Genomic DNA, 27,497 nt, shown 5'->3' on the forward strand with positions numbered 1-27,497 from the left:
TCTGAAAACACCCCCAGATAAAAGCATCAATCACAACAGTTTATTTTAGGGAAGTATCCAAAATAATTGTATTTTAAACCTCCGTGCATTTGGCAACAGATCAGTCCTTGTAACAAGGTTTCTTTAAAGTGGAAACTGGCCACTTGCTGGAGACTTAAATAGGAGGTTGGTTTGGACATGTTTAAATACACGTTTAATTTTTTTTTAAAAAACAACTTATATATAAAAACCTGTCATCAATTGTACAAAACCTTCACAGTACAGGCCTTGCAGCAGCTGTTTGTGAGTGGTGACAAAGGCCTTTTCAGACAAGGCTCACCCAGTGAGGTAGGAGAACTTTTCAGTGGCACCTGAGGGCCCCTGTCCAAGCTGAGGATGTGCTTTGGGCTTTGCTTTTAAAGTGAAGCCACTTTTCAAGTAACCTTTGTACCTTTAACTGTTACAAAAGAACATTTTTGTACCAGGCTGGGGTGGAACCAGCTGTCCCAGAGGTTCAGCAAAGGGGCTGAACAGCAGAAGCAGGAAAGTTCCTGAAAGACCAAGGATGGCAACAATTTATGCAGCAGTAACTCCACGTCCCAGGAGAGCTCCCAGCAGCTCTCCCCCAGACTCTTCAGCACAAAACACAAAGCTAAAGCAGAACCAACACCAGCCCCAGGAACGCTGTCACTGGGAAGGGACAGTGTGGTCTGTGAAGCCACAGCTGCCCCATGGCCCCTCAGCCTTCCAGCCACTCGTGTCTCTGGGAGGTTGGAACTGGCCTGAAGCCACACCTCACCTCTGGCCTTCACCGAGAGATTCCTTGGGAGCTGGAATGCAGCACTGGCGATCCCAACGCGCTCCCCGGGCTGCTGGGGACCTGTAAAAAACCCAAACCACTGTGAGGAAAGCTCAGCCTTTCCAAAGGCATCAGCTACTGCCAGAGCAGGGGTAGGGTGAGATCGCCACCTTCAGAAACCCCTGCCCATCCTCGAGAGAGCCAGCACGTGGCTGTAACACCTCCCAGTGAGAGAAGAACTATTAAAACCCTCCAGGTGAGAATCCTGATCTGCAGCAGAGCATTACCTGAGCTTTTGTTACACTGTGAAGAGATCCCAGGCTGGGGCTGCTGGGCAGGAAGGAGGAATCTGAAGCTGTGCTGTTGACCAGGTCATCCAGCACCTGCAGCTGGCGCTGGAGGCTGTGCAGGCTCCCGGCCGTCTGCCGCTTCCCCTGCAGCAGCACCTCGGCCTGCTTGGCCATGCAGCGCCGCAGCTGCGCCTGCAACACACGGAGGTCACACAGGCTGGGCACAAAAGGCATGACAACACTGGGTAAAGCCAGCCCTAAAGGCTGCAAGGTTGAGTCTCACACCACAAGCAGGCGGCAGGGGGTGTGGGAGTTATTTTTAAATAAGCTCCATTTTGATGGCTGTGTTCTAACTGAGCCTGGACCTTAAGGTGATCATGGGTGGTGCTGAACTCTGTCATGTTGCTGATATACCACAGCATGAGAGAATCTTGTTGGGATATTCCAACATCCAATTAAGTGCCAATTAAAATTACTTATCTTGGTACAGACAGGCTTTCACTGTTCCCACCCAAAGCTCCTCTCTCTGGTCATTACAGAGTGGATTTGCCCAAGCTGGAGGAGGATCCCCACTCCCCAGGTTGTTTAGATCATGTTTTGAAGGGGCCCAAGGGATGGGAGGGGCACAGATGTGGCACCTTGAGCCGGTCCTCATGCTGCTGCAGCTTCTCCCGGCGCGCCTCTCCCCGCCACTGCTCATCCTTGGGGAAAAAAAAGCACATTCAGCCAGAGGGACCAACAGAGCACCAGGAGCAGCTACTTGTCCAAAAGCATTTTACCAGTAAGAAGAATCTGGAAATATTGAACTTTTCTTCCAAGGAGAGGAGCTGTCTGTCAGCAGCAGTGAAGGGAGCAGTCTCTGAGTTATCACACTCACACTGCAGGCTCCTCTTTCCCTCCAGTGATGCTTCCAAATCTTCCAGGGGGTCTGGAGAAGATGAGCGTGAAGATTTAAACCCTGTCCTAATCTCATTTTCAACCTCCAGGTTGAGCAAGGTTGCTGCACTCTCCATTTCCCTCTGTCTCTCTTCCAGGTCTTGGGTTTTAACCTGCAGAACAGAACAGCTGGGTTACAAACACCAGTCCTTAACCTAAACCTGCCCCACACTCTGACCTTGCAGGGCCTTCCCAAATGCTTTCAACTGCCAACAACATTCTTCTCTGTTTTTAAAGGGCTTCACACCAATTTAGAAAGGTGTGAAGCCCTATATTGGGTGGCAGCACCCAGTACAGAGCAGGAGCTAAAGGAACCCCTGATTCCTTTGAGGAGTAACCTGGGTGTTGAGGAGCACTGGGAATGCCAGAGGGGGGTTGCCTCAAGTCTGCTCAGGAAGTTGTTGCATTACTTTGTTCCTTCAATGACAAAAATGGGTGTTCCATCATTCTGCTGTTTAAAATAACCCAAACTCCCAAACTGTCCCCACTCAGCACGGACTTACTTGCAGTTTGCTTTCAAGCTCCATCCTTTGCATTTTCTGTGTTTCTCTCAGATTCAAGATTTGTTTTTCTGCTTCTCTCCTCTCTGACACTATCTGACCTTGAAGTTGCTTTAGCTCAGACTTGGAGACCTCCAGTTCTTTCTGAAGACTTTGTATTTCTCTGTCTTTTTGTTGCAACTGTAATTCTTTTTCTGAGAGCTGATGTTCTGTAAAGAACATTTAAAAAAAAAAAATCTTGATTAGCAAAAGTTATCTTGGCCCACTTCATACACAGCAGATATTTTCCAAACACCAAGAACCCAAACAAGATGAACAAAAATATTTATTGTGCCATTATCCTCAGCCCCCAGAGATAGTGGCAGGTCATTTGAGCAATGACTCTTACTGCTTTTTTTGATGGTTTCTTCAAGAGCTGCACACCGGGACTCCTCCTTTTCCAGCTTCCCAAGGTTCTCCTCTGCCAGCCTGACTTTAGCTATTGCCTGCTCCAGTTTCTTGTGTTGATCTGTTAGTTCCTTTTCCAGCAGGATTTTCTGATCCTTCACTTTAGCTGCACATTCTTCCAGTTTTTTCCCTTCACGCTCTGAGTTTTGCTTGAGGCGATGAAGAACCTGCCAGAAAATCCCCACTCTGAGCTTGAACCAGCACCAACTCAGGGAGAACAAAAACCATCACTAAGAGACATGAGAGAAGTAAAACCCCTGGAAAGGACTGCAGTCTAACAGTGCCTACTGACAAAAACTGTTTGTCAATTTTTCTTGCCTCTCTCATTTTCAGAACAGCTCCCTCAGGTTTTCTTTTGGGTCAGACTTTGCTGAAACTCCTCACCCAACCCGAGCTAATCTGGCCAAACCAATCTTTGCTTTTGTGATTATTTGTAAACTCACTCCTCAAACTTTTTGAATTATTTTTAAGGTCAGGAGGAAGTGAGGCAACTCAGGGTGCTCATTACCGCTTCCTGTTGGGCGAGTTCTGTTTCCTTCTCCTGAATCTTTTTCTGGAGCTGCTGCAGTTGGTTCTGCCTCTTCTTGTGCCTCTCCTGGCATTCCTTACGTTTCCTTAAATACTCTCGGATCTCTTCCTTCAGGGCTGCCTGCTCCCTGAGCAGCTCCTCCTGCTGCCTGGAGTTGTTTTCCAAATCCTGCAATGGAAAACAAAAGCACGTGGCAGGAGGAGCTGGGAATAGGAGCCAGCCCCAAAGGTTTGGGTTTGAGAGAACAGAGCTGGCCACTGGCACCCTCAGGGCTCCTTCACTCGAACCAGCCATAGGGTGAATCAGAAGGAGCCACCAGATAAAAAGCCAGGAGGTGCTGCTTGGTGGGTTGTTTTTAGATTATCTTCTTCCTAAGAAGCAATAACCCACTCCACACTCAGCAAAAGGGCAATAAAGCAAGCCCTGTTCTCAGCTCTGCAGGGCTCTGGTGTTGAGCTATGCCCTCATGAAGAGATCAGGAACAACAACAGACTCCCAGAGTGACCATAAGGATGGGTTTCACCCAAACCAACCTGTTCCACGAGGTGAAGCTGCTGCCTTGAGTCATTCAGTTCTGCTTTCAGTGTTTCCAGTTCTTCCTTTTTCCCTAGAAAAGTATTTGGTGACAAGAATTTTCAATCAGCACTTTGAAATACCAGTACACAGAAATTCTCTCTTTTCATGAGCAAAGAGTGAGTAAGACAAACACAGTTTATGAATTGTCCATCTTTTCAACATGTTCAATTCTTTCTGCCTATGGACATGTGAGCATGCAGAATGTTTAATATCACACAGTTCAGTTCAAGTGTGTCTTTAAACAGAATTTCTCTTCAAGTGTATCATGGCTTAAACCCAAAAATTGATCTTTACCTTGAAGATCCTCCTGGACAGCAACAATCTCTGCATTCAGTGATTTCTTCTGCTTGTTCAGTAGCTCCACCTCCTGCTGCAGGTTCTTAACATCCAATTCCACTTTTTCCATGTTGGACAGTGCAGTTCTGTTGCTCTCTTCAGCAGCAGTTAGGTCTCTGTAAAATGATCACATTCTTGGTTAGTTGGAAATACTTAGTGAGGACTTAAAAATGTCAGTAAAACCCTCTGAGGCCAAGGGGATGGCACAAGCAGCCAGAGCAAGACAAATGTCCTGTTCCAAGATGCAACACTTTACTTTTTGTAACATTTCTCATGGCATTGCCAGGATATAAAAATGCTGCTGATTCATCAGCTCCATTGCTGAATATTTTTTAAATCTGCTGTAGAGAGGCTTAAAGCAAAAGCTCCACAGAGCATAAGAAAATGCCTGCTCTGTATCACTGGGCACCTCAGAGTTACAGCTGTATTTTTAATTACAACAAACAAGTATTCATACACTTCCCCATCCCTTCTGATCTCTGCAACAAAAAAGAAATGCCCCCACCTTTTGGTTTGTGCCAACCTCTTCTCCAAACTCCTGGAGTCCTCCTCCAGCTTCTCCTTCTCCCTGCTCAGAGCCTCGATGCTGCTCTGCAGAGCTCTCATGTGGGAGCCCAGCTGCTCCTTCTCCTCCCGGTCCCTCCTGAGGAGCTGCTCCTGCCAATCCACCTCCCCTTGCTGGCACTGCAACAACCTCTGAGCATTCTCCAGCTTTAGCTTCTCCTAGAAAAACAGACATGGAGAGAACCACATTCCTATGGTCCAGAAGCAGAACAAGTACTGACAGCCCTGGCTGCAGCCAGAGTGATTTGAGTGCACTTAATGGAGAAAGGTGACAGCAGAATGGTTCCAAGTACCTTGGGGACCTTTTTAATGCCAGAGATCCCCCAGCTGAGTCAAACTCCCTTCCACACTCATTGTTTGGAAGTGACAGGATCCAGATAAAAAGACTCTGAAAGTTCCTAAACCCAGCATCCATCATTCTACAGCCACAGAAGAGCTTCTGTGCTCCCTCTCTCTCACATGCACAAAAAATCCCATTAATTTAAAGGGTCTAGGCAGACTTAAGACTTTTCTGTGATAAGCTGAAATCAGATTAAAAACTGATTGATTTAAAAGTATCAGGACTCTGTTCCTCAAGACTTAAGAGAACCACAGATCTCCCAGTTCCTGCATCAGCCACAGAAGCATTTCTTACCTCCAGAACAGCCACCTGGGTCTTTTCCAGCTCATTCACCTTCTGCTCATGTTGTAGTTTCAAACCTTCCAGTTCATTCTTCTCAAGCTCCAGCATTTCCAGCACATGTTTCAGTTCTAGAGAGGTGAAATAAAGAGCAGTTATTGGATTAGGATGAGAACTAAAGAGCTCTGTGTGTTCCTTCCCAATCTGCACAAAACCCAGCAAATCCCAGGACATACCCATCTTATGTTTGCTGATTTGCCCAAGTATTGCTTGAAGATTTTCCTCCTCCTTTCTAATATCTTTCTTTAGGGCCAAAAGCTGTGCCCTTCTCTCATTCATCTGGACATCCAGTTCATTCTTCTCAACACTAAGCTCTTCCAGAAGTACTTTTATTTCCTGTGAGAATGCATCAGAGTTATAAGGAATACCATTCTTTGCAATTTAAAATTAATATTTCCTTTAAACTGAAGTTCTAAATATTTATAAAATAATTTAACAGTCTGTCATCAATATCGTGGTTTAACAAGCAAAAAATTCAGAATATTTAAGCTAAGGTCTTGTTTGTTGATGATTTAGAGTAGTAATTCTGCAAAGATTTTGATCTCCAAATCTTACCACAACATTGTCATTCAAGTGAATAATAGGCCTCAAAACAAAACCAGACAAGAAGCCCACACAAAAGAAAATAAACCACAAAATATAATTAGCCCTGATACTTGGTTTTGATTTCAGCAGGGAAGTACAGAATCCTCTCTGTGCACATGGGGATGGGGACAGACTGGGGCAGCTGTGTTGTGTTTTACACACACTGATCACACTGATTTCCTTCAGCAGCTGCTCCCCAGCAACAGGAAGTCATTCACAGACTTATATTTAATGTAACTTAGCTCTCAAGGGACCAATTCTCTAAGAACTACTGGAACTGGGGAGTTCTTCCCTGAGCATCTGGACCAAGCTTTTAGTTACACAAAACCATAAAATTCCATGTTCAGTTTTTCAGTGTGTTTGGGGAGGGCACAAAAAGCAAAACTGATCTTGTGGAAACCTCCTGGAATGTTTGTAGTACTTCAAGTCTTTTGCTACAATGATTTGAAAACTCATTTGGGAGACTTGCCCTTATCTGGAGAAGTTTTTCATGTGCTTCAGTCTCTCCATCTCGAAGGGCTTCTTTGAGGTCACCTTTCCTTTGGGAAATGCAGTCCTGGAGGCCATGGAGCTCTTCTGTTCTTTGAGTCACCTGCTGCTGCAGGAACAGGAGCTCTTGCTTCTGAGCAGAAATCTACAGTGGAGAAGTTTAACAGAAGAATCAGTGCAAGCTTTTGTTTTTGTAGCTAAACATGAAAAAATCCCATGTGAAAAAATGCATCAGAGAGCCTGGGATGATAATTGTGAGACAAAGGTCAATTCCAACAAAATGGATAGCCCAGGGTTAGTGGGCCAAGCCTCACCTGATCTTTCAATGTTTCCAGTTCAGTTTTCTTGCCCTGAACAAGGTTTTCTGCTTCTCTGATGATTTGGAGGTGCTGGCCCTCGTTACCTTCTGCAAGTCGGATGTCTCCTTGGAGCTTCTGAAGGCTGAGTGAGGATTAAAACAGGAGTCAGCAGAAGTGAGAATATCTTAGGCAGTGACCCACTGGAGGAGGGCATGTTTAACCTAATACAGTCCATGGTAAATTGAAAGTCCTCACCTTTCAGTGAGCATTTCTATCTTCTGGTTTAATGAATGCAACTCAGAGTCTCTTGCAGCCACCATTTTGTTGATTTCCTTCAAAATACCTTCTTGTTCCCTCTTGAGCTGCTCCAAACCCCTCGTATCTGTCTGCAATAACCTAGAAGAGCATTTATGCCTTTTCATATTAACATTTTAGCAGCTCTCCCTCTCCAAAAGCAGTGTCTTGATACTGGAAAGATTTAGTCCTAGTCCTCACCCCGTGTGACACAAACAAACCCACAGGAGCACCCAGGGTACCTGAGCTGCTGAGTTGCTTTCACAAGTTTGGTGGCTGTTTCCTGAGCCCTCTGCTCCAGCTCCTCTGCCTCCATTTCAGTGCAGGACAAATGGTGTTTGGCACGATTGTACTTCTGCAGAGTCTCTTTAGTCTAAAGCAAAAATTGAAGATTAAGACAATACATTCCACCTTAAGCTGCATTTGCTGTTTAAAGTTGAGCTCCTGGCTTGAATATTCCACCTCAGCCTTCTCCCTCTTTCCACCATGAACAACCTTTTCTCCTCTCTTGTCCAGAGCACAAAACCTTCCTCCTCTTCAAGGACTAAACCAAGTTCTTCTAGCACAGTTTATTTCCCAACTTACTTCCATACAGAAGCATTTTAAGAGGTTCCAGGTTACCCATGTGAAAATAAACTGCCTAGACAAAAAAAAACAACACTCAAATCCTTCTGCCCTCAGGGCTCTGCCTCTCCTCACCTTGCCCCGGGTGCTCTCCAGTTCCACCTGAGCCTCTGTGAGGAGCCTGTCGGCCTCTCTGAGCTCGGCCCGGCGCTTCAGGAGAGTTTTCTCTGCACACTCAATCTCCTCTGCAACATCTTCCTGCTGCTGAAGGGACTTCTCCAACTGCAGCTCTGCAAGGAGACTGTCGGTGTAACCATCAATAAAGTCCCTGAAAGGATGGAATTAAATACAACATGGAATTAAAACACAATGATGCCAAAGATCTGGGAGCCTCTTGAAGTTCTAGACTTGTGAATGAGTCAAAAAGCTGACTTTGCTGGGAAAAGGGTGAGGTATTTGCACAGGCTGCCTTTCAGGGCCCGTCCCCACCTGCGTGTGCTCTGTCTCTGAGCCGCCCGGCGCAGCTCTGCCACTTCACCTTCCAGCTCTTCTCTTTCCTGCTCCAGTTCTTCAACATTTCCATGCAATCTTTCCACCTCCTTTCTGTATTTATGCTCAGCTGCTTCTGAGCATTTCTCTTTGTATTTCTGAGACTTTAAATAGCACACAGTGTCTTCCAGCCTTGAGACTTCACTCTCCTGCATTCAGGGAACAGAACAACACAATCAGGATCCATTTTCCAGCTGAGGCCTCCTGACACCCAGGAGCAGCTCCAGCTGGCAAAGACTGTAACCAGATCCAGACCTTCCCTAGCAGGGAGCTTTTCCTAGAATACATTTGTCAGTCAGTTCCCAAGGGTTCCAGCTGCAGCTCTGGCTCTTACCAGATCCTGATGTTCAGGCACGTTGCAGAGGAGCACTCCCAGGGGTACGAGTGGCACGGTGAAGTTTGGAGGCAGAGGGCCACAAACCACCTGGGATCCCAGAGGAGGTGGGCCATGGATGATGGATCCAGGAGCAACTGGAGCCCCAGCGGCTGCTGCAGGAGGAGGGCCATAAACCCCCATACCCTGAGGTGCGGGGGCCCCATCTGGAAGGGTTGTGTAAATCACTGTGCCCGGGGGTGGGACAAAGGGAGAGGCTTCAGGGACAGGAGATCCTGCATTTCCTTCACCATCTTCTTTTGCTCTTATTTCTTTAAAAGAGACAAAACCAAATAAGTTACTTTTAATAACTTTTTCAGCAGAGATATTCCTCAAATGCATGTTCTAAATTCTATGTAATTTACAAAAATGTAACAAATGTTGCTTAAACAAAATTATTCAACAGTAATAAACATTTATATTCACTCATGCCCATCAAAAAAGCCCAAAACAACTCCGTGTGAACTCTAAGCAAGCCCATCTTTAGTCTGCTCCTAAACATTCTGAGACTGACTCACCTTTGCCAGAATTTGCTTTGTACAGCCTATTTCTGCCTGCTGAGTAAACCCAACATCCTTGGCTGGGCAAGTCCTCCCTCCCACAGGGCGTGTCCTGAGCATCCCCTCTCCTGGCTGGGGATGTGCCAGAGCACCTCAAACACACTCCAGAGTCTTTGGTACTCTGGGAAGCAGGAGTTGAAGCCTAAAGAAAAAATACAGCATGTGTTAATCTAGAAATGACAAATCATGGCAAATACAGGAGTTGTTGTAAACATTCTAATGATTTTTCAGAACAGGCTACTCATACCCTGCTGTCTCTGCTCTAAGCATGATGCTGCTTTAAAAGCACTGAATATATTTTAACAGTATTGGTTTTAAATTCAGACAAATATTCTCTTGAAATAAATGTTTGTCTGTAACATCTCCTTTTAACCCTCACCTGAATGGATTTTCAGTAGTGCCCCTGAACAGTTCTCTCCCCATGTGATGTACCTGACTCCTATCAGCACAGTAAAGGCCTTTACCAGGGAACATCTGTGTGTGATTTATTTCAGTATTTCTCCTACATGCCAGCCAATGTGTTGTTAAATTTCTCCCAAACTGACTAAATTTACAATGCACTTTCCCCCAACAAAGGGCTTTCCACAAGGAAAACAACCCATACCAGGATTTTTATTCCTGACCTGTGATGATGGCAGGTAGTACCAGTAACCCCCTCTTTTCAGGGGCTCTGCAGTAGTGGGGCTGTGATCATTCTGCTGCAAGAGCACATTTCTGAGGGCTGCAATTTCATCCTGTAAGGTTTCAATTTCATCTTTGTTGCCTGGAAATTAAGACCAGTTTTAGAGTTTTAGTTAAACAGATACTGCATTCAACGTTATCCAGTTCAACTGGAACTATATTTTAAAAAATTATTGTTGAGGAAAACAAACTAAATGTGATCTACAAAGACAGGCATACACAGGGGGTTTGGTAGTTTAAGATTGTGGAAATACAAGTTCAGATCCAGGGAAGAGCTGCTCATTTTCCTTACATAGAGCTCTGCCAATGTCCTGAGCAGTTTAAATGGAATGCTCAGCACAATCATGTTTTCTAAAGAGCTGTAAAAAGTGCAAACTAATGAACATTGACACATATTCTGTATAAACCTGTACAGAAGGATATACTCAACACTATTCTCCAGATTGAAACAGTGAGAAATGGGGAATAACAATCTTCTGTATGCCTGTCTGTCTGCAAGAAGTGGAGAGAAAAGAGAAATTACCTGTCTCAATATTATCCAACAACCATTTCAAACGGTCAATCTCTGCTTTTTGCTGTTCCACAGCCTCACTTAATTTATTAATTTCAAACTTCTGAGTGTCTGATGCAAGAGTTTCCTCACCAGCTTTCTCCATTTCCTGCAGAAGCTATTTGAAACAGAAGTTTAAATCACAAAAAGCTCCCACTCACTGCCTCAAAGCTGTTCTTCCCATGCCCTCATATGAGAGATGTTTGAGTGAACAGATGATGGCTTTCCTTAAAACTCAGCTGCTCCAGGCAGTGAGGTCTTCAGCTTGTTCTGGGGCAGGTGTCAGGGGAGGGAAGAACACTGATTTGGGACAACCTGAGGGGAAAAGGGCAGGGCAAGAACCTCTAAACATGGTATTTCCAGAAACTCACTGGTGTTTTATCATACAGCACAGAGAAAACAACCTACTTGCTCTTCCTTCTCCTTCAGGAGTTGTTGTAGCAATTCTCTTTCTGCTTCTGCTTTGGCAAGAGCCTGGGAAGTACGAGCTGCCTCAGCACAGAACTCCTGGGCTTCCTCAAGCTCCTGAAATTGAGATTTTCATTTGAGCTGTAGTTTGCAGGAACATTTCTCAGGCTTGAGATGTGTCATTGTGAAAAGTTAACCACTGAGAACCTGACTGTCCTGGAACTCCAGATAGAGTATTTTACATGTTTCTCCTTTAACTTCACAGCATTGGTACAGAGGAGATGTTATTATGTAGCCAGAAGTGCTTCCTAGTTTGAAAAGGAGTTTCCAGTCCTTTCTTTTGTTTTTCTGGCTTACAGAACAATGAATTATCTTTTGTTTGCCTTTCAGTCAATAACAGATTAATGATCTTCCCCCTCCCTTTCCCTCCCACAGCAGGAACCTTGTCCATACCCACATTTCCTCCCTCATCTCTGCATCTCAAACTCTGCCCAAAGCAAGAGCTCCTGTGCAGCTCAGAACTATTTAGAAGAAAGCTCTGAAGCTCATTTGAAGGACACCAGCCCTGCTCCCACTGCAATGGCATTAACAAGCAATTAATTAACTGCCCATGCTGACTGACCTCAGCTCTCTCCTGGTGGATCCTGAGCACAGTTCCCTGCAGAGCCTTGAGCTGCTTTGCAGCGAGGGAGAGCTCGGTGGCTGCCAGCTTGTCTGAGGTGATCACTGCTCTCTGCAGCTCCTTCAGCTCCTTATCCAGACTCAGCACTTGCACCTGTGCCCTGGCATCTTCTCTTTTTTTCTGAAAGCAGGAAAATAGATTTTTACAATGCACTTTCTTTCATCCTCCCCCCATCCCATTTTGTATTATTTAGAAAAAAGTCTAAAGTGAGGACAAGCAGTAAAATTTGAGGAAAAGCAAGATGTTTGTTATATTTAACATTTGTGTTCCTGCATGTGTTGTTTTAGCTTAGAAAGCAAAAATTCACAAGCTTTTGTTTCTCTTTCCTGAGCAATCAAGCAGTGCACAGATCTGCCCTCACCCATTCTTACCCTTTTCTCTAAATCCTCCAGCTGAGCAAGAATAGCCTCTTTTTCTTCATCTGCCTCCTGCAGCTGCTGATCAGTCAGGCCCTGAATCTCTTCCATGCTCTTTATTTTTTCATGTAAATGTTGAATTTCATTCTCTAACTGATGCACCTTGTTCTTATTTTGTCTGTTTTCAGCTTTAACCTGTAAGTAAAACACATTAGAATAAGTGGCCATAAATTTTTTTCCAACCAGAAGCCACCCTGTTTAAATTATTTAATTACATTTCTGAGAAATGCAGTTACCAGCAGACTTTGCATCATAACAGAAAGGAAAGGCAACTACTGTGCCACTGTAACTGTAATATTTTAAGAGTGCCTCAGTTATTTTATTACAGATATGTATCATGATCTTTCAAGAAGGTTCAGAGCTGTATTTTTCTAGTGGTCATTAAATTCTTTGTTACCTCTGAGAAAGATCATTGACTAAATTCCAATGCATCAAATATTTAGGTAACAATCAGGAAGACTATTAATGAAAAATCAAATCAGACTCCACTGTTACACAAAGGACAGAGCACAGCAAAGCTTCCTCAAGTGAAACTTGATCCTTCAGCTGCAGGTTACATTTTTTAGACTGAGCTGAAATTGTCTCACTCTTGTTTTTGTGGTTTGATACATGCCTGTCTGTATTTCTCCTGTATTTCTTCCAGTTTCTCCTGCTGGGACACCACTTCTTCCTGCAACTGTCTCTGTCCAGCCCATGCTTTCTCTTTTTCCTTCTGTGCATCAGCAAGGATGTCACTGAATTCCTTCTGCAGACTTGCAAGGTTTTTCCCTAAAACATCAGCTGAATTTGGACACCTGAAAGGTTCCAAGACACAAAACAGTGATTTTAAGTTGTGATCCCAGATACTGAAATCATGACTGACAAATAGTGCAAATGTGAGAGATGCTGTGTAATTCATTCAGGTTAGGTTGGAAAAGCCATCAAATCCAACCCCACCCCCAAGGACTGCCAAGGACACCACTGACCCATGTCCCCAAGTGCCATATCTCAATATTTTTTAAATCCCTCCAGTGCTAGTGACTCCACCACTGCCCTGGGCAGCCTGTTCCAATGCCTGGCAAGATTTTCAGTGAATAAAATATCTCAGATATCCAACCTGAACCTTCCCTGGCACAACCTGGGGCATTTCCTCTTGTCCTGCCCCTTTCACATGCTCAAATCTCACACTGCACTTTTATTTTACTCACTTCATCTCTCCTGCTCCTGTCTGTAGCCTTTTCCTGAGTTCATTTATACAAGCCATGACATCCTCAGGATGAATTAAGTTACCAACTGCATGGTTTAGCTGATTCTGGAGATCTTTAAGCTGTTGTTTAAGGAAATTATTGTCTCCCTAAAAATAGACCCAAAAAAATCACACAAATGTAAGCAAACAAATCCACAAGTGATAAAAGCTAGGATTTTTAATACACCAAAAACTGCACCTGCAATTGCTTGAACTGTAAATGCAGCTTGTAATTTTGTTGTTCCTTTTCTTCTGCCAGTTGTGCTTTGGTCTGAGCATTCTCTAACAGTTGTCTTTCCTTTTCAAGTTCATCCTGCAGGGCTGACAGTTCCATCTACAAAACCATAAAACCTCCAGATTAATATCCCCATTCCCAACCCCAACCTGCCACCCAAACACACGACAGATGTATTTCTTAAAACAGTAACAATATCACAACCCCTAAAACAGATCCAACAAAACAACCCCAAGCAAACCACCTGCACCTTGCTTCACAGCAAAGCTCAAAGCCCCAGCAAACTGCCACTGTGGGGCCACAGCTACACCAGCAGTTTGTGATTTAGCTTTGGAGATGAGCTGTCCTGGGGAAGCTAACACCTCTGGCAGTACTAAAGCTCTGGTCTTACCTGGCTAAGCTGTTTCAGTCTTTCAAGTTCTTCTTTTTGCTGCTTGGCTTCAGCATCTCTCTCTCTTAATTGAGCTTCCAGCTCAGCCTTGTGGGTGCTGACCTTCTCCTGAGCACCTTGAAGGGACTCATTTATCTCCCTCTGCTCCTGGAGTGAGCTCTCCAGCATTGCAATTTCCTGGAATTTAATACCCATTTTAGAAGGATGCACATGGGAGAGCCAAAATTTAACAGTATTTGCCTCCCTTCCCTTTAACTCAGGAACTCCACTAAAACTGGAAGGAGGGTGGCACTTCTACCTGCAAGGCCAGCTCAGTGCTGCCACTGGCTGTCCAAAATCTACACCCAGGTTAGAAAGGTGGAGCTGGAAGTGAAACAGAACTGTCCCAGGGGTTCAGATTCACACAACACTCATCAGGATGCCCAGACAGCTCTGGGTCATTGGCTGACAGGACAGATCCCAGCTGCTGACACACACCCCTGGCCAGTGTCAGAGGGTTCACTGACATCCCCACAGAGTCACCTGCAAATCCATTTGCAGTGATGCCTGCAAGGTGAAACCTGCACTTCTGAGCCATCTCCCACAAAGCACAGCTTTACTGCATGTCTCTTACAACTGGTTTTAAAGGCCAGATTCTATTCTTGAAGTGTGTGGGCATCTCATCATGTTACCATATCAGAAATTATTTTGTCCAAGGAATTGTGCTTTCCTAGTCCTAATCTGATCACCAGTTTATTTTTTTTTTTCAAGTTTATTCTTAGATATCTAAACTTGGGAAAAGAGGTATTAAGCCTTACTTTTCTCATATTTTCTGCATCCATGGCAACCACTTCCAGGTTGTTTTTATCCTCCTCCAGACCTGCCAATCTTCCCAGCAAAGATTCTTTTTCCTTCTGCAACTTCTTACACTCCTCATTGGCCTGTTTTGCCTGATGCTTCACACTGTGCAGGTACTCCTGTAAGCCAAAGATAATACTTTCCAAATCCCTTTTCAGTGCTTCATTTGTTGCTATTTGACCTGCAGGAATGCAAAATGAATTGGAGATAGTTAAAAAGCTACGTTTACTTACCAAGCAAACCAAACTTTCAAATGTTTGTCATTGGAGTAAGTAAAAACAAGTACCTAGCACTCAAGGAGAAAATATTGGTTTTAAGCTTAGGATTCCCAGTATGACTGTGTTAACCTGACCACTGGAAGAGTTAAAAGAAATTGCAGCTCTTTGTGCACTCCTGCCCCCCTTTCCCAAGCAGGAAGTGAGGTGAGCACACACAGTTCCCTTCACATCATTTAAGAATAGTTTTTTTACACTTTTGTAGCCATTCTGTATTTAATTTGAGCAAAGATAAACAAATCAATCCTCCATTCAATTGTCATGTTGCCCTAAGTGCAAGAAATACCTTGAGACAAAAATTAAAGTTTACCATCAGTGAGCTGCTGCTCCAAATCCTTGATTTCCTCAGTTTCCTTGGCAATCCTGGAGAGCATCTCATCCAGGCGAGTCTCCAGCTGCTGGCAGTGTTTGTTCATTATATCCAGGTGCTGCTCTTTACTTGCTTTTTGAGCTTTCATGTGAGCCTGTCAAGTCACAGAAAGGTAAAGCAGGGCATCAACACAGATTTAAAACATCAAATTGGGATTTTGTCTCGGTTCTGCAGTGTCCCGCTATCAGCAAGAAAAGCCACAAGCTCAGCACACACCGTGGTGCTTTGGGGTTTGTTACTTGTTGGTATTTTCCCTCAGTCCTGCCCCACAAAGGACCCCAGATAAGCAGCAATCTGTGACTACCAGCATTGTCTGCAGGCTCCCCCCTGCCCAGGCTAAATAAAGCCTGCATTTATAAATTAGTACTCATGGCTACTATCTTTCTTCCTGCCTTTACATTTTGTTCCTCCACTTCCTCTCTCAGTCAAGAACAAACATGATTTCTCCCAGAAACCTTTAATCCTGTCATCCTGTATTGCCCTCACAGCAGATGATGCATTAGAACATGTCAGGTCAGCACTTGAATGAAAATACTCTGAATAAACAGCAAGTCAGGTCAACTTTACAGTTACTAAGTAAATATTCCTAAGTAAATCTTATTTTGTTAATCTATTTCTGAGAGATACATCACACAGCTCACACAGACTCTGGCAAGGATTTCATGCATTTTGCATGAATTAACTGATTGTTTCAGCTGTTTACAAAAACTTGGTAATCAAGAGAATAAAGTGTTATTTCTTACCAGTGTGAAATTGCTCAGAAACAGCTCAAATGCCAGAAACTTGGGAAAATACAGAATTATACTGTCATGATTAACTGCATGTTTTTTTCACTACTCAAAAAAATAAATCAAACTAACAGTAGAAAACTTAAATATGAGTTCTCAGAAGAAAGAACACGTATAAAGTTGCTTCCTTAACAAAAGCAAATGGGTAAAACCAAAGCTCTTTGTATTTTTAATGCATTAAACCGGAAGTTAACTTGAACATCCATATCAGCACAGTTGAACTTGTCACCTTGCTAAACACAAACTGCCCTGCAGCCTTCAAAAGCGAAATTTCAACAAGTAAAACTCGAGCCGCTGCCACTCAGCCATCTTGCTGCAGCTGCCGAATGGCACCAAAAATGCAGTTTTAAAAAGAAAGAAAAAGCCACAAGTCCCCGACCACTTACAGCTTTGCCTTTGTCTTTTCTTCCTGAGGCAGCACTTGCAGAACGCCCCACCCCTGAGCGGGAATTCATTTCAATAAAGCACCGGGAGCTGCAGCACGGGCAGGAATTGAGCGGAGACTCCGCGGGGCCGGGGCGGGGGCCGGGGCTGGAGCTGGAGCTGCCGCCGCCGCCCTGCTCCGCTGCCCGCTCCCGGTCCCAGCTCCGCTCCCGGTCCCAGCCCCGGTCCCGGCCGTTGGCTCGCACGGCGTTTCCTGTGTTGTGATTCGAAGCGAGGGGCGGCCGCGGGAAGGGCCGGGCCCGCTCCTGCCCCGGGCCCGGCCATTACCCCGGAGCCCTCCCGGAACGAGTTCGGCCCTTCTGCCACCCAAGAGCCGGAGAAATTAAGTTTAAAATACAAAAGGAGCTTTTAAAGAAGTGTTTGTGTTCAGCCCCTGCTGAAAACGGAGCCAAGAATAAATATACTTTCATTTCTCACTTAAAAGCACCCAGCTGGCTTGAAAAACTTTCGTTAAGAGATTTAAAAAACACTATTAAAAATAATTCCATTTCATTTTAATTTAATTTCTCTAAGTGTTTGCCGTAGCTGAACACAGTTCTGACTCAGAAAAAGTCCTGCATCCCTGATGATCATAAAGTTAGGTGGAACTCTTTGGCACCCCAGCCCCAGGAGCTGTGACCTCTGGGGCCTTGCTGATTCCCTCAGGACTGGAGGTGACAGCAGGGAAAGGACATCAGTCCCCACCAAACAGGCTGAATAAGCACTGCCACACACAGCTCTTTAAAAACCTTTAAACTCCACAATAGATGCATGAAGGATTTCTTACACAGAAATTGTCTGCAAGGCTCTGCCCAGTGTGTTTGTGCAAAGCATAAAGATTGAGTTCCTCATGTGCTCTACAGCACCTGCTCGGTGTATGAGTTGTTCAAGGGTTTTGCAAAGCTGGTAGGTTTGGTGGGATTTTTTAACTGGAAAGATTTTTTTCAACTTTCCAATCACAAGTTAATGACTTTGATAAACAGCAAAAAATATAACTCATGAAATAGGCACAAGTGAATGGGCACCTGCTAAAGCTGCCTTTAGTCCATTGCACATATATCAACTTCAGATTCTGGTTTTACTTACATGCCTTGGATCCTCAGGATTTACAGAACCAAGAGAACTCTGCAAATCTTCAAGCTCTTTTTGTTTTTTTCCTATTTCTCTTGTCTGTTTCTCTATTTGTTTTTCCAGTTCTAAGGTTTCCTTGCGTAGCTTCTGCAGGATTTGTAACTTTTCACTCAATTTCTGTTCAATTGCTTCCTTGCTGGCCTGGGAAAGCTGGAGACAGCATTAGGATGCTGAGTGGTTGGAAATACACAGATGATCAAGAATATATTTAACATTTAAATAAAGACAATCCTGGTCACTGATTTTTAGGCAAGTTTAAAAATTAAAAATAACAACAATTGATGACAGTTGAAGAAGTGGAAGATGCTGTTTTAGTTTTATGGTGATAAATTAATTCTTGCTGCCAATTCTGTAGCCACATTGCTTATCAGTTGCACAACTCAACCTACACAGCAGGTTCTTCCAAAGGGTTTGGGGAAGTCAGCAATAAATCAGCAGCAACATGGAACAGATGCCATTAACTGCACTACAGCTCTAACAGCTGATTTATGAACAAGCTCTCTAGAACTTGGAAGATTTTCCTGATGCTTGACACATGGATTTATGTCTGTACAGTGGCCTCTTTATAAGAATGGGGAAAAAAAGTTCTATTTTCTTACATCAACACCACTTCAAACATCTTCCCTTGCTCTTTGTGGAAGAACTTACTTTTTTCTGAGCCAGAGCATCCTCCAGTTGTTGCAGTTCCCCTGTTACTTTCAGCACTTGTTGCTCTGCATCTCCAATTTCACTTTGCAGTTCTTCTAATCTTCTTTGTGCTGCAGCCAAAAGAAACCCAACACAAACCCCACAAAATACATTGTAATATTGTGTATAACACTGACACACAGCTGTGTATGAACACATTAATCAGCACAGCATTAACACCCTGATAATCACACCTACTTCATTCTGCTTTCTCAGAAAGCAAGTCCAAAGTTTGTTTAACAAGTACAACATAATTAAATTCATGCATCAAATATGAAACCTCCCTAGAACTGTGTTTTCAATAACATATGATGCTCTCATCCTGAGTTATCTTAAAATAACAGCAGTAAGAAACTGTAGCAGTTTTGACACCAAAAATGCATCAAGTCCAGTGTTTCACAATCACAGCACTTCCAGCCTTTGACACACTGTTTCTATTCTGATGTCAAGCATGTACCACTGGAATAAACCACACTGATACACGTTTTTATCTTCATTTAATAAAAACCAAGGTTTTACCTGAATTAATCTTTTCTTCCTTATCCTGCAGTATTTTATCTAGACTTTGGAGATGTGATTCCAGCTGGGGTTTCCTACAGGAGTCATCTGCCTCCTGTTGCATTTTCCCAACCTGCAGCTGCTGAGCTTGGTCAGGGATGTAGCCTTCCCTTATGAACATATTTCTTTTGTACCTGGCCTTGCCAATGTAGGGACTTTCACCAGGTACATTATCAAGTTCAACCTCCTGAAATGTAAGCAGCAGAGTGTTTATCTCAGAACTATGGCTGCAGTCAACTCCTAGCATACATTTAGTTCTCTTATCAAGCATAAAAAGGAAAACCAATTTGAAATTAGAAGAATAGGAAGAAAACAGATGATACTTAACATTTTTGGCCTTGAACATTGTTATTTTAGAATGGAATTAAAACCAAACAAACCCAACTGAGGTGTGCCCAGTTTGTTGCAGATGTCTGGAGGAACTTTTTCTTAGTATATTAAATTTACTTAGATTATATTTAGTCCATTACATTATTGCACTTAAGTTTAGTCAGACATAACTTAATTGTAGTCAATGATTACTGATGTTTTCTTTGGATTTCATTCTGGCATTTTTGTTTGCAGGTATGACAGAGGTTGGGCCTTTAATAAAGCAGTATCTATTAGATTATAGGAAAACTATTAAGATTTTTATTTTCCAAGTTGAAGAATCAAGAGAAACAGCAATAAAAAGATCCATGACTTAAAAATTATTACCTCTGAGGGCAAATAATTCAAGGGCTCAAATTTTACATCAATCTTGTAAAAGGCCAGCTCCTGCTCCAGCTCATACTGCTTCTGGCAAGCCCGGGTCAGCTCCACTGTCTTCTGCTTCAGCTAAGGAAGCACAAACCCAGTGAGATCATTCCCTGGAATTCACTCATCCCTGGCACACACAGTGCAGCTCCACAGAGAGCAGGGAACAGCCCCTAATGTGGGAACAAAGCTCACAGCACAGCTCAGGATCAAGGATATCACAAAGGGCAATTTTACAATGGTGACTAAGAGGAGACAAAAGCCCCACAATTAATAGAATACAAATGATCACATGAAAGGCCTTTTAAATTTATGTACATCATAGTGACAAGTTTATTTTTAAACATAATTTAGGATAAAGCAATAATTTGGGAATGATCCTTTAGCAAAATCTAGGCCAAAATAACCAATATATTTAGTGCTACTAGTGAGTATGAGGGCTATAAACACTCGTGGTCTGTAAAAAAACCAAAATCTCAATTGTCAAGAGTACAAAGTCTATGTATTTTATTTTAGCTTAACCATGTGCTGGATTGGTTTTGAGGTTATTTTTAAGTAAAGGTCCATCATGTGATTTCTTTTTAAATCAACTTTTCACACTGAATACCTGAAGGAGAACATGCAGCACAATTCCAATAGAGAGTGGAAAGCAGAACTAATGGAGGAAAAGAAATAGAACAGGAAAGGCTTAAAGAAAGATTTCAAAACCTGATAAATATCATGCAAAAAATTAACTCTGTTTCAGAGAAAAGGGGGAAAAATAGCAAGAAAATTGTATTTCAAACCATAGTGAATATAAAATCTCACTGGAACACTTCATAATAATGTTGCTACTTCAGGGAACGTGCAAATACATCCTAGAAATAAAACCAACCATGCAACCCAGGGGCACAGTGGGGCTACCTTGAATGAGGAACAAAGGCTCTGCAGGAAGGGGACTGTGACAAACCCAGACACCAGCTAAAGGGAGACAGAAGTGAGCCAAGTTTGTCATCCAGAGGAGAAGAGTGGGTTCAAGCTGCAAAGTATTTGCTGCTAAATCTCCTTATACTGCAAACTTCATTTGAGAAGCAGACTGCTGGTTGGTGAGTGTGTGTTCAGAGAAACAGCTGGAAAAGTACCAGGTATGAGAGTCTGAAGGATAAAATTTTATAGGACAAGTCCAGCAGGATAAAATCCAAATATTAACTTCCCATCAGGTCATTCACAACCCAACACTCAAGTCAGTAGGACTTTGCCTGCATTTCATGGCTACCAGTGGAAGAGACTCTAACATAAGGCTTTAGGATGATGTGAATAAAATACAATTAAACTGGTGAGCATTACCCAAAATAATAATCAAGGGCTATTACTGACATACAACTTGTGTGCACATCTTGGTTTTGTAAAAGTAGCAATTTTCTTCCTTATTGCAGCAGCACCTCAGTCTGACCAGTGCAGCATATTCAGAACATCAGCAATTCAGCAGCTTAACCTTTCATCAACAGACAAAATTTTAAACAGAAATACATAAATAATTACTGGAAACAAAGAAGTTACTACATATCACAGGAGTGACACTGAGTGCTGCTTCCATATCCTTAACTGTTCCACAGAAAGAATATTGAAGGTCAATAATCACTCTCTAAAGAGTTGGAAGTCTCTCTCAGTTTTAAAATTAAATCCTCAGACATTTGAACTCTCACACTGACAGCTCTGTGTCCAAAGATTTCCTTAGTGCCAGGGGTTATCTTACCAGCTCATTTTTGGTGCCCAGGTCCCTCTGCAGCTCATCAAAGCTCTGTCTCTGCTGCACAGCCTTTTCCTTTAGTGACCTGTTGAGCTCATCTTGATGCTGAAGTTGCTCAAGCACTTTGGTCTGGTTAAGTTTCACGCTCTCCATCTCCTTTTTTGTGTTTTCCAACTCTCTTTCTAATTTTTCTACCTCTTCTGAAAAACAAAATCAGAGAAACAATCCAATAGATAAATCTTTTCCTTCTAAACTTAGATTTTGTCTCATTCACTTTAGATTTTACAGATTATTACCCAAATTGAACCTCTCCAGGGCTTTCTGCCTGTCATGGTTTGTCACTGGCTGTCCATCCAGGTTTTCCAGTGCCCTCAGGTGGAATATGGTGTACAAGCAGTAGTGAGGCAGACTTGCAACTGGGTTTCCAGCAAGGAACAGAGAGGTCAGATCTTGCAGAGGCTTTAGTTTAGCTATATCATGGAGCTACAAAGAGAAACAAAACAATGATCAGACATCCTTCTGAGAAAAATTAAACCCCCAGGAGTAAATTTCTGATTATGTGGAATAGTCTGTGCTTAAAGATTTATTTTAACCTTAATGCTAAAGAATAACCTCTAAAAACCTACCAAAATACACAGCATTATGACTAAAGTCACTTCTTAAAATCAAATTATTTCCTCTATAAAAAATGCCACTGCAAAGAGTGCAAATCCAATCAAGCTTTATCTTGGAAATGTCAAGATACCAAGGCCTGTGGATGTACAATCCCCCAAAAGTTATGCTTTCCCAAACAACATATGTTTGTATCTTCACCAAGAGGAGCTTGCACAAGAGGAGTTTGTCTGATAAATAACTTTATTAGGCTCCCAAGTGCTGCATTTCCCAGCAGACTGTGTGGAAAGACACCCAGCACTCAGCCAGGGTAAGTCAATCAGTGTAAATAGCCCAGCTCAGGCTGAACAATGCCAGTTTCTAAGCATAATCACTTACTGAGGACACTCGATTCTGTTTCAAATTCAGGCTGCGCAGGGATCTCAGTTTCTTCCCTACCCACACAGGAATGTGCTCAATCTCATTCCCTGCCAGGTTCAGCCTCTGAAGGCTCTGCAAATGTTCTATGCCTTCAATTTTGCTGAAAATGAGAAGGAAAATGGAATTTGTCATGAATCACAGCAAATTTGAATGGATAAACTACAACAAAATCTGTCACTTAATTAACCAAGATATCATTAAAACCATACTTTAGAGCCATGGACAATTGAAATGAAATGACACCAGCTTACTTGTAAGTACTAAATTAAGACCAAAAATCACAGCACAATTTTCTGCCATTGTCACAAACTCATTACTTTTGCATGCCTTCATTTCAATATTAACACTATTTTAATGTGTGCTAACTCCATTTTAATAGGCAAAATTTGCTCTTTCTCTCCTGAGAATGTAATGGGACAAAGATGAATCAAAATAAAGTTGTTTTTTGTGGGTATTTTTCCCCCCATAAAAAGGAAGGATCAGCTGTAAACTGACAGCATGAAGAGCTACATTTTTAGTGTTTTCATTAAAACTATGGAGGAAACCATGCTAGGTTGTAGTTTACTTGAGCATTTTTATGAGTATGTGCGAACACTGAGTAAACCATGAGTATAATTACAAAGTACAGCAGGATGTGCTCCTGTGACTGTGCTGGTTTTTGGGTATATATGAGCTGTAAATAACCAAAGTGTGAAAACAGAGCAGGAGCTAAAAGCTACTTTGCCCTTTTCAATTCCTGTTGAGAGAGGAAGTTGTGTGAATGCAATGTGTAGAAATGAACTCTGGGGTTTTACTCACTTCCCATTGTAAATGTCTCTACTGAAATGGTAGCCTCTCTGCTGCAAAGGCAGTTTCATAATAGTAAAGATCATAATTCATGACAGAAAAATTAAAAGTGATTAAGAGTTTTGCTACTGCATGAACCATTACCCTTCAATGCTTTAAACAAGACACCAGGCTCTCAAAAGAGTTCAAAAGCAATTTAGGGAATTTATGGCCTGCCTCATCAAGCCCATTCAGCTTCTCCTCCTAAAAGAAAAACTTATTCTATTACCTGTAATAATAAACAGTAAAAGTTTAATTAATTTTTAATGCACTTAATTGGGTTATTGCTCTTCATACCACTCTCTGTTGTGGTATCTGGAAACTTGCACTTCTGGCTTGGTTTCCAAGGAAAACAAATGAAACCACAGCCAGGTACACTGACAGCACTTCCCAGAACTATTTATACTTCCAGTACCTCAGAGCTTGGGCTCTTTTCAAAGACCTCAAAGCCTCTGAGTCTTGAGATACAACTGGGAAACTCACCTCAAGTGTTCACTCCTGTGAGAGAACTCAAGCAGGAAGGAAAATCAGCTTTATTGACCCTGGGCTCCCCAAAGCCTGGGGTGTCTCCTCTTACCTGATTCTGTTGTTGGACAAGTTGAGCTCACGCAGCTTCAGCAGTTTGTCCAACTTCTCAATCTTCTCTATTTGGTTGTTACTAAGGTTTAGCACCTCTAGTTTGCAGCACTTTTCCAAATTTTCTATGTACTAAAGAACAGAAAATCCCTTAGCATAGCGTTGGGGTTTTTTCAAAAGAGAAAAGCAGCTATTAATTAACAACTCTAATATTTTATTAATCACAGTTCATTGTGATTAATTCAAATCAACAAAATCCAGAACCTAAAAATTCCATGAACTAATCTGTTTTAAGCATCATTCTAATGAGCCAATTCTTTTTCTCTTGCTCAAGTCTCAATTGCCTTTTTTTTTTTAACAGAAGCTGGTTGCAGAACTAGGCTAGCAGAAGTAGATTGTGCTGTTTATATCCACTTAAAAACAAGCCTAATAAATGCTAATTTTTCTGAACTTAGTTTAATTTCCAGTTTTTTCCCAAACACTTACCTTAAATTTCTTGTTCCCATCCTGTGGGGAAGAAAGATTCAGTGAGCTTATACAAGCCAGATTTTGCTGTTTTGACAGACCCTTTATAAGGGGCTCAGTTATGTACCTAACCCCTGGGCTCACACCACATTCACCTGAAATTAAACAGAAAGGATTGATGATTTTTATATTTGCTGTTTTCTTTACACTGAATACTGGAAAAAAACCTTGAAAAGGATCCCCCATTCTCCCCAGCTTTCATTACTCCCACTTCCACATTTGTGTTCAAAAAAAAAAAAAGATTAAAGGAAATTTTTCAGGCTTCTTTCCAACAGATCATACATCTTTAATGACACTGGCTTTTAATGCTTGTGGTATGTGTTTGGATACCAGTATTATTGACTATACAATACCTTTCTGAAATTTAAAAGCAGCTCCAACATTTTCTGCTGGAATCTCCCATTGTTGGGGTCTCTGCTCCATGCTTTTGGGAGCAGCTGGAAGGGTCTGTTGGCCAGCACGTGGAGGTGTGGCACCAGAAGTGACAGGTGACATTGGCTGAGGTATCAGGGATGCTGGTGCCTGTGGTTTTCTACCTGGAACTTTCCATCCAGAGCCCTTCTTCATTGCCAGAAATGCTGGGGATCACATGGCAATACCTGGAAGAACTGAAACAAGCATCAGTCTGTGTGGAGAGCTAAATCTCAAAGGTTTGCACGACAACAAAGGTGCTACAGAAGCTGCCAAAAAACACATCTCCAGTGGGTGCCAGCTTCCAGTTTCCCTGGCCTTGGGAAGAACTTCACCTTTATACTCCCACCCTTCTACAGCACAGCCCCAGGGACTGATGGAGCAGCTCTGTGTTTGCAGCTCATCTTCCTCCTGTCCTGCAGGCTGTGCTTTACACAAAGCCTGCCAGCTCCGGAGATGCTCTCAGCTCAGGCTAACAGAGATGGCAGGGACACAAACAGAGGATTGGATCCCAACTGTTCCCAAAGCTTGAAATCACCCACTTTGCAAAAAGAACAAATGCAAGCAGAAAAAGGCAACTGAGGGGAAAAAAAAATAATTAGGATCGGTCTAGCACTGGCATTCCCAGAGTTTTCCTTTCTGCAAACAAATTATCCTGTGACTGCCTGGGAAATTCCAGAGAATGTTAACAGAAACCTCCCTCCGTGATGATCACATTTCCCCAGGGATAAGGGCAGGAAAAGTCATGTACTCTGTGTGACAGAGCCCTTGTAGCAACCATCTCCAAGGGACAGAGCTTTACTAACACCTCCACCCACTGGACAAGGAGCACATTTTAAGACATTCTTTAAGATAAAAGAGTCTTCTGTGAGGGGAACTTGGAGCTTTGTGAGTGATGACATTGTGCCTTGAGAATATGTTCTTCATTGTGATGGATTTGGTTTTTTTCCTCCGAAACTGGAAAGGAAATAAGGACAAGGGAAGGTGGGGCAAGAAAAAGGGCCACTGTTTTCTATCCATTATTTAGAAACACAAGTCATAGAGGATCGGGACAGTGAGACTGGAAGGCGCAGGAGGAGAAAGATGCTGGCGCGCTACCGCAAAGCCACATTGGGGCGTTCCTCCTGTTCCAAGGAGCGCCGTTCGTGGTTTCACCGCTGCTTCCTGAGGACAGGCTGTGCTTTGGCAGTGACACCCCCGGGATCGGGCCCCGTGTGCTCGCAGCCCGCACCCCCTCCCGGTCCCCGCCGCAGGGCGATCCCGCCGCGGCCGCGGGCCGCCCCCTCAGGCCTTCGCTGTGATTACCTGCGTTGACATGGTAACGCCGTCTCACCGCTCGCCGCCGCGGCACGGCCGGGCAGGGCGGCCCCGCAGCGCTCCCGAAGGATGGCACCGGTTCTCCAGGCACCTCTCCGCCGCCTCCTTCCCCTCGGCGAGCGATCGCCGCCCGCACCGCCGAGCCCCGGGTGCTGCGGCTCCTTTAAGGGCGCTCCCTGAGGAGCCGCCCCGCCGCCATTTTGTCCGGTCGGCGATCGCGGCGGGTGCGGCTGAGGGGCGGAGCCTCACCAAGCCCCGCCCCTCTGCCCCTTCCCGCCGCTGAGGCCCCGCCCCCGCCTCGCCCTTTCCCGCCGCGTCCCCTCAGGGGGAGCCCTCAGGGATTTGTGGTAAATAAAACACTGAATAATGTATAAACAATAAACCCAAATCGCTGTATAAACAATACAACCTCGAGGGGTTTTGGTTTATTTCAAACCCGAGCCGCTGTATAAACAATAAAACCTGCTCTGCTGATAGGTGTTTTTTCCTTACGCTCTATGTGTGTGTCACGTTGGCATCTCACCACAAAATTGCATATAAATGGGATTTTTTGGAAATACACAGTTTATTTACAGCTATAAACTCTGCGTGTCAGGTCTAAATCCCAGTCATTTTCACAGAGGCGTGTAAATAAATCTCTTTATAATACTTGGACTGTTCAGCATCTCTGTAAGTATGTGTGAAATACAGGGCTGAAAAACCAGTAGGTTGTGTGTCTGAAAAATGTAGAAAAGGAGCATAATTAGATTTAAAAAACACTATTTCAGGTTACTTTTAAAGCATTTCCCAGTGTCCTTCACTATTTGCCTTTTCATTTACATACCACCCCATTGCTATTTAATAATACATTTGTTGCCCACTCATTTCAATAACATTAAACATCCTGCATTTTATAAGCTTTTATTCAATTATTGCTTCTCTTCTAGTTCCTTACATTTGGTGAGAACCTGACCTCACTGTAATTTCACTTTATATTGATCAGAAACAGTTTTGTAAACGCTTTTCCCGTAAAGGCTGACTGTGATATTTGTTTAAACTTCAGCATTCTTGCACAACTTTATTGAACTTTACATAAACCCATTTGTTGAGGTGCTATCCCAGATACCAGGCCTGCAAAGGTTTTGTCCTCAATGGCTATGTAAAGCTTTTTTGCAATTTTTTTCAGATTTTTTTTTGCAGAATGCTGTTTAAAATAGTGCATGTTGGTATATTGTGCCCTAATATTTCCGTATTGCAGGTTTTATTTGTAATGGAATTGTCAGAAAGTTGGCACAATCTAGAATGCAATGGCTAAAAGAAATTTGAAGGGAAAAGTTATTTCAAAAAACCAAAAAATAATGCT

General features: G+C 43.1%; 1 protein-coding gene across 4 annotated transcripts; it reads right to left on the reverse strand.

Annotated features, from left to right (window-relative positions):
• Positions 1–18: 18 nt before the first annotated feature.
• On the reverse strand, positions 19–26,352 carry CNTRL (centriolin). Of its 4 annotated transcripts, none has more exons than XM_018917595.3 (42): positions 26,144–26,352; positions 24,781–25,026; positions 24,389–24,522; positions 23,904–24,034; positions 22,460–22,601; positions 21,766–21,952; positions 21,476–21,669; positions 19,702–19,821; positions 18,967–19,192; positions 18,409–18,518; positions 17,716–17,910; positions 15,359–15,512; positions 14,734–14,954; positions 13,937–14,113; positions 13,510–13,644; positions 13,273–13,418; positions 12,699–12,879; positions 12,041–12,220; positions 11,610–11,789; positions 10,988–11,104; positions 10,553–10,697; positions 9,972–10,111; positions 9,307–9,490; positions 8,750–9,060; positions 8,356–8,564; positions 8,002–8,194; positions 7,545–7,675; positions 7,264–7,404; positions 7,024–7,150; positions 6,690–6,854; positions 5,812–5,971; positions 5,591–5,706; positions 4,898–5,115; positions 4,351–4,508; positions 4,014–4,087; positions 3,460–3,648; positions 2,893–3,118; positions 2,508–2,713; positions 1,848–2,117; positions 1,707–1,769; positions 1,066–1,260; positions 19–859 (listed from the first exon to the last, which is right to left on the reverse strand). In XM_018917595.3, the coding sequence occupies exons 2-42, from the start codon at positions 24,992–24,994 to the stop codon at positions 788–790; spliced, it is 6,837 nt and encodes a 2,278-aa protein (XP_018773140.3). In that variant the 5' UTR covers positions 24,995–25,026; positions 26,144–26,352; the 3' UTR covers positions 19–787. The 4 variants fall into 4 exon arrangements, with proteins under 4 accessions (XP_018773140.3, XP_018773139.3, XP_018773142.3 ...); XM_018917594.3 differs by having other exon boundaries at positions 24,781–25,035; XM_018917596.3 differs by lacking the exons at positions 19–859; positions 1,066–1,260 and having other exon boundaries at positions 1,714–1,769; positions 1,946–2,117; positions 24,781–25,035; positions 26,144–26,351.
• Between the last annotated feature and the right edge of the window lie 1,145 nt (positions 26,353–27,497).

This window comes from Serinus canaria, chromosome 17, assembly GCF_022539315.1.
Source record: "Serinus canaria isolate serCan28SL12 chromosome 17, serCan2020, whole genome shotgun sequence".
In the NCBI taxonomy this organism is placed as follows: domain Eukaryota; kingdom Metazoa; phylum Chordata; class Aves; order Passeriformes; family Fringillidae; genus Serinus; species Serinus canaria.